The sequence below is a fragment of the Esox lucius genome, chromosome 23 (assembly GCF_011004845.1).
Source record: "Esox lucius isolate fEsoLuc1 chromosome 23, fEsoLuc1.pri, whole genome shotgun sequence".
NCBI classification, from domain to species: domain Eukaryota; kingdom Metazoa; phylum Chordata; class Actinopteri; order Esociformes; family Esocidae; genus Esox; species Esox lucius.
The window spans coordinates 8361573-8368987 of NC_047591.1; the positions used below are offsets into that span (position 1 = coordinate 8361573).

General features: G+C 43.5%; 1 protein-coding gene across 3 annotated transcripts in view; it reads left to right on the forward strand.

Moving 5' to 3' along the window:
* The window catches only part of tbc1d22a (TBC1 domain family, member 22a), a 133400-nt gene extending 128501 nt beyond the window's left edge, over nucleotides 1–4899 (forward strand). For all 3 annotated transcript variants that reach the window (XM_010886981.4, XM_010886983.3, XM_010886982.3), the window contains one exon: nucleotides 2078–4899. In XM_010886981.4, coding sequence (XP_010885283.2) covers nucleotides 2078–2206 — 129 coding nt within the window. In that variant the 3' untranslated portion in view covers nucleotides 2207–4899. The remainder of the gene's footprint in view (nucleotides 1–2077) is intronic.
* Nucleotides 4900–7415: the final 2516 nt, after the last annotated feature.

Genomic DNA, 7415 nt, shown 5'->3' on the forward strand with positions numbered 1-7415 from the left:
CCGCTCCAGTGAATATGCATGAGGGATGCGCGCGCACACGCTCTCAAGTAGGCTCACCAACCCAAATACAGGTCCTGATGTCAAATGGCAGTCTGTTTGTTCGGAAGGGAAACTAGCCTGGGGGAACCATGGTAGTCTGCTGCACAGCGTATTTCGTGAGGGTACGGCGGTTGTCCCCGTGTATCACCGTGCACTCAGGTCCGGCACAGACACTTCAGCTGCAGACTGTGGTAACCGGGTCCATCCCCCTCATTGGGCCCCCAGGCAGAGGGCTGTATTGGGATGGAGGCTGTTTCACTCCTCCGGGTCTAATGCATCCGTCTAGAGGAGGTCGGTCCTGGGCTCTCGCACTCCTTACAGACAATATGTATTTAATTTGCTCCTCCCCCTCTCTTTCACACACACACACAGAAACGCACACATTCACCCAGTGCTGGCGCTGGTCACCTCTTGATTGGGTTGGGATTGGGAGAAAGGATTTAACTGATAGTCTGTTTACACAAACACACACAGCAGATTGGGGGGAAAGAAAGCCTTGCTGATTGAAAGTGTAAGTGTGCCTACCTGAATGATTAGTCCTAGTGCCTCACTGGTTGCTGTTACAAACCTGATATTGTTGTGAGGTGCTCCTTTTTGAGAATACCCTCCCTGCTCCTCTAAGCTGATGCTCTCACTGTGTTTGACCCGTGCAACACATCTACACACACTGTAATATTCCCTTAAAAGGCCTTTATTGGCACTGGAAACGTTTATACTGTAAAAATATTACAACAAAATCAGTGATTGTAAGTGAATATGAAACCCAGATTTCAAAATGAAGATATCTTTCATTATTATTATATATTTTATGTACCGTATTGGAACAATGTGTAAATAGTTAAAATATGTTAAATACATTTACAGTGTTGTTTCAGTGATGTGCCCCACTGGTTCATAAATGTTTTCTTAATTGTTTTATGTTGTAATTATGTGTATAACATGGTCAATGTTTTGGCAGGAGATTAGAAAGTGCAGCTCGATTTCCACTTCAATTTGTCTGCCTTCTCTAAAGAGTAAGGTCTTTATATGCCACACTCAGTGTACTTTTTCTTTATTTTGTGTCAGTTACTGTGGTCAGGTACTCTGACAATTTGTGTGCTGTGTTAATTGCATTACAAATTCCAATTTGAATCTTTCCAGTGTTTCAAAAAGTTGCCTTTTTTGTTTACTTATGATTTAACTGTGTTGCTCTGTGTGGTCTACTTGTGTTTGTGAATACAGGCCTCAAAATGAGCTGGCGTAAGAGGCTCTTCTCTAGGTTCATCTCTCTATATTGACATGGCCTGCATTTGTTTTAGCTTAGTGTTTTACTCCAAAGTTAGTTTTGAAGATTTATGCATGCAGTTTCTCAATTGGTCGTTTGTTCCATTAAGCACATTTTTGGTTAGTCTGGCCGAATTTGTGCAGAAACTGTAGGTCCAGGCATACTTTTCATGGAGGATATAATTTTAGTCTTACTGAATGTATATCGAGTCTGACAGAATGAATGCAGACAGTCTTAGCCCTGCTGTAGACCCTCCATGGTTAGGGACTAAAGCACCAGGTCATCAGCAAGCAGTAGACATCTTATTTCATTACATGACTTATCTAGTAGGGAGAGGCTGGGTGCTGCAGTCTCTTCTATTTCTCTTGCCAATTCATTCATATAAATTGAAAAAAGAAGTGCTCAAGCTGTATCTTCCCTGGCCACCAGACAAGAAATATATGTTTTGTTGGCAGTTTTACCTACATGTACATTGACTTTATTAATAGTGTAGGATTTTTTTCCCCCGGACACTGCTTTTCATGCATTTGCACGAAAGAACCCATGCCAAATGGATGTTTTCAAATCAACTAAGCATTACAAGAACTTGTTTTGTTTTGGTTGTTTGTCAATTAGTTTTTTCAGGGTATAGTACATCATTAATCTTACGTTATTTTGGCAAGAATTTGGAAACATGGTCCATGTCCCTCACTGTCTACAGCTTCACTAAACACTGTTCTCCCTCTCTCCGTTCTCCTCTCTCCCTCTTCTGCTCTCTCTCTCCTTCCCACACAGGGTCTGATGATCCTTCTGCAGAATCTACCCACCATGCACTGGGGAAACGAGGAGGTGAGCGTGCTCCTGGCCGAGGCCTATAGGCTGAAGTTTGCCTTTGCAGATGCCCCCAACCACTACAAGAGATGAATGTGGGCCCCCTGGCCCCTGGACAGCTCCCCTGTGTGGCCCTTGAAAGCGGGCTACAGAACCCCTGACTGAGGCCCACTGGAGGACGGAAGGACGGATGGACCCCCCCAACACCACCACCTAACTCGACTTCATCCTCCCTCTGCAGGCCTCGGCCATCGCTACTAGGAGATTTAAAACAAAAAACAATTCTGTGTCCCAAATGGCACCATATTCTCTAAATAGTTCTCTACATTTGACCTGAGTCTGGGCACTATGTAGAAAATAGGGTGTGTCTTGGGAAGAGAGCAATGTCTGCTTCTTGGTATGTGTGAGCAGTCCTAATCCTCTGTTCTTCTAGACTTCTCCTCTTTGTTCCTACCCAATAAATGAAATGTGTGCAACACTCCAACCACTGTCCTGTGGAGGTAGACCCCGACCAAACGACCAACCTCCAGCCAGTGCCGTTGTTGTGGAGATATTTCTACAGGTACATGGACGTGTTCCGAACAAGACTGCGCTTTATGTCCCTGACCAGGCTGTCGTCCCCCAACAAACATGTTAAACTGGACCACCAGTTCTACTGAGTGGACTCCGCAGGAGCTACTGCAGGACTCAACACTTAATCAATTCATTATCGGACTAGCCTGGTGGGTGGCAGACTGTTGGTAGAGAGAGAGAATGAATGAGAAGGAGCTTCTGGGCTAGGTTGATATGTCATTTCATTCCTAAGGAAACTTGTAACACGCCACACACAAACAGACACTCACACACACACTGTCTCGCACGTCATAACCAAGTCATCTGTAGTTGGCATCGAACTCTTCTCTCTTCTCCACGCTCTGTGGCTTCAGTTCCAGACATGCAGCCAGTCCCTCAGAGAGTAGGTTTTCGTTAAAACAGAACCAGTCACTCACATCAAAAGCAATAATTAGCCCATAGGGAGATCAGATGGTCTCTGTTATTATCATGGATGGTTGCTATCCCAGTCTGACATGGTCCATAGGGCTGGATCTAATATAATGTCTAACAACATTTTCTCTGGAGTCCATCGTCTTATGTCCGTTAACAGGACAATTGGCATTGTTGAGGGCAGGGTTGCAACATTTATCAAATCGCCTGGTTTTCTTGAAATCCTGATTTGAGGGTTCCATATGTACCGCGTATGTCCTGATTCCGGAAATACTGAAAGCTGGAATTCTTTTTCTTTTGGAGAAGCCTAGTTGATAAATGAGACGTAAGATGTCTGAACCCAGGACTCACTACCTCACTCGCTCAGATTCTAAGCCAGACCGTGTCATTATTAAACAGTGCAGGTCCATGACGTGAAGACCTGGTAGTCCAACAGCTTTCCTGATCATTTAACACCAGTCCTCTGCCCGGGAGTGGAGCCATTAGGTTGATTTCTTTGGTCTGGAAAACCTCCTGGACATTGACCCTGCTGACCCAGTTTACCCATAACTCAGTAGCTTGGTTCCTTATTTATTCCTTTGAAACTGATTGCTGGGTTAGGGTGGAATTACTCTCTAATTTGCCTTAGTTTGGCTGCTTTAGGTTTCTTTTAATTTCACATACCAAACGAGGTGATGCTCTACCCTTTCCCAGAGGTAGCAACTAGCAGTGCCATATTGGGGTAAAGAGTTGATGTACAATACAAATTACAAGTTGAAACAATGTACATCTTTAATCATTAAATGATGAAGACTCATAATTGCTACATGATGCCCTCAGTGCTGTGTGGGTTGGGAGGTGGATGGCTAGGCCAGGGTGCTCGTTTGGAAAGCTTCATACACTCAGTGTTTGTACGTCCTCTGCTTTATTTGATCATGTCTCCAAGGCTTTGAGTCACTTTCAGGCCATTTGTTCCATTCTCACACTGAATAGAAAGATAAAATACTGAACAAAGTCTATTTTCTCTTTTTTTGTATGAAATATATTCTTTTGAATCTGCTTTTTAAAATCTTTGTTTCTCTCTCTCTTTTCTCTTTTATGTACTGTTTACATGAGCCTATTAAGTTGTGCCTAATGAAGAGATAGTAGAAGATCATCCTAGATATTTATTTTACCTTAATGATAATGTAAGCTCTCTGTGAACGAGATGGGATGTTTATCCAGTTAAGTCATTCTCTGTTTGCTAGGCCATGACAGCAGATGCATCCAAAATGGTCCCCTGTTCCCTGTGAAGTGCACTACTCTACAATATCCTGTAGGTAATAGCTAATGTGCCATTTGGGACTCAAACAGTGAGTCCACAGAATCACATCAATAAGTTTAGCAGCTGCCTTCTTTGGTGTCCATAGTTGTTTTAACTGGGTTTGATGTGCCAGACCTTACACTCGCACAAACATACACAGACCCCTGGGACAGAAGTCAAAACCGCTCAGTTTCCATGGTTACGGTGATGACTAGGTGTTTGTGAGCCGTAGCCCCTTGACACGGGCACATACTGGACAAGGTGGTCAATCTCATGGGGCATGGCCTTAGATGTGTGGTCTGTCTGCTACTGTTATGTTTTTACCATTCTATTGTTCTCTAATTTCTCTAAATGTTTCTGTCCACACTACTCCCCTGTTGATTAAAACATCTGAACGTGTGAATCTCATGAAGTGGAGAGGGGTGGTAGAAATGTTCTTGAATATAAAGTGTACAGAGCAAATGAATTTTGAAACAAAGATCTGTAAATACAGAAAATGTGTAAATAAATGCTATATATGACCAAACTGTTGGTATGTATTTGTTGACTAGTTGGTCTGTGTGAATCGCTTCATTACTAAAATATGTTAGAAGAATTGTATCTGTACCAGAAGCAGTCAGAGGTTTCACTTCTTCACAGTGACTTCAACCCTCCACCCCAACAATGACTTGCTTAACAACTGCGTATGTAAGCTTTGCAATGGTTTCCATATTGTTCATCTAATGTTTTAAAAACTGCTCCATCGTAGGTGTGATGCTGCTGCTTTCCTCAAACACACACACACACACACACACGCTGCCCAGGCTGGTAAACAGGTTTGTTGTAGTCCCTGTGGAGTTGAGTTGTTGCAGCGTCCAGGTTTGGTAATTAGGCTCTTTAATGTGTGAAGGAGGTCCCTTGTTCTCTCCCTCCCTCCCTCCCTTTCTCATTAAGGTAACTGATGTTCACAGTAGCAGAAATTAAAAAGTCATTACAATTACCTGGACTTCCTATGTCGCTGGCGCGTGGTACAGGTGGCATGGGCCTGTCGGAGAAATGTAATCTCACAATGGTCTTTCACGGAGTTCCATTCAGCTGGAGCGTGTGTACATTAAGCAACAGCCGCATTTCTCATTGGTATCTGGCAGTCATAGACTGAACTGTCACATGCTAAGTAGAACACTAAATATCTTAGATCATGAAAATGTGCAGGTTTGGGTGGGAGAATCGATCTGTTCAGCATTGTGACTTACAGGGCATTCAAATGTGGCAAACCTAATGACACCCTTGTGACATCCCATCCACCCATGATCAGAACTACTGAGCTCTGCAGCTCTGCTGTGTAGTTCTACCTGGTGAACTCCGGAGGTTCTGCCTGGAGATCGTCTCCATAGAGACTGCAGCATGTGCGGGAGCGGAGCTGGCCCAGTTTGACTGGAGCGTGGAGTGATAGGCCTATCCGAGCGGGCCAGAAGGACGTCGCTTTAAATCGCTCGAGTACGGCTCTAAGAAGCACTGGCTTGACGAGGTCAGGGCATGCCAGGCTCCACAAACATTTGTAGGATCGTTGTTTTCTCCTCAGTTCGTCAATTGGGCTGCCATTGAGTGTGCCAGGTTTGTAATCAGACTTTAGTGCTGATTTAGGATTCGATTATTGGGCTAAAAGTCCATTAATTTGTACAGTGAATGAGCTTATATATTAACGTTTTCATGTTGTTGGTTAAAATATGCCATTTGCTTCATTGACATCATGCATGTATCAATATAAAAAAAAAACACGGCCCACATGCATATTCAAAAACGTATACAGTATGTTTATGCTTAAATTGACAGAAAATGACTCAAGTGAATTTGTTGTTGCAGTATTTTTTTTTGTGGATCGGTTGGGAAAGGTGTGGAGTGGTGCCCAACCACAGCTCCCAGAGCGATGAGGGGCATTCCGACAGCTCAACACCGCTCACACTCTGCTTTCGACCTACCTTACAGTAAACAACCATGTTTAGAACGCGGCTCTAGTGAACCTCTCTAGTCTGCAGTAGTATCCACATACAAACTGACAGCTTAGCAGTGCTCTCCAATAGACTTGAATCTGTGCTCTGACATCATTGCTTCTGTCACTCAAATCTCTGCTTGACTGAGCACAGCAGGAATGCCCTTCTCTTTCTCCTTTCAAGTGGGAACACTGAGTCCCTCATGTACCCTCACACATGTCCTTTTACTTCACGCCTCAAACACTAATCAATCCATGATATATATATATATATATGACAGGCTATGACCAGGGGTTTCCAAACCTCTCCTCAGGGGGCCCCAGACGATTTATTCTAGTCCTAGCACCTGATCCAAATTTTTAACAAATTATCAAGTGCTTTAAGTGAATGAGGTTGGTTAGTTGAGGGCTATAACACAATGGTGAAATGTCAGAAGGTCCCCAGAAAGAGGTTTGTAATCTGCAGACTCAGACTAGGCTATCATAAAATATTATCAGTCGTTAAAAGGAATATTTATTGGTAATGCTTAAGTCAGGGTATCCTGGTCCTGGGATCCCCAAGGGGTGCATGTTTCTGCCCTGGATCTCACACACAAAAATTTGCACCCCTTGGGGTCTCGGATCAGGAAACACTGGCTTATGTCATTTACTAGCACAGGTGTTGATGAGTTTGTCTTGAGTTTGGATTGGCAGTTATTTAGAAGATCTGTATTGATGCAGATGAAGAAATTCCATCCATGTGTCCTGGGCCAGTCAAAACACAACAGCTTTAATAGTTACACACACATGCTATTTTGGGGAGTAACAATTCATTTACTAGAAAAAAAATCCTATTTTACTTAAGCCTTGATCTAACCTCTAGTCTTCTAACCTCTAACCAGCTAATCCTAAACCCTTTAAAGCGAAATTGCTTATAGAAGAACACATTCACTGGCCAACAACCACAATGCAGTCTGCAGGCTACCCGCCTACCACAAGGAGTCACTAGAGCGTAATGAGGCAATGCGAACCTGTTACAACATCAACCCCACTGTCTCCAGACGGTGTTGAACAAGTTGGCACCGCCC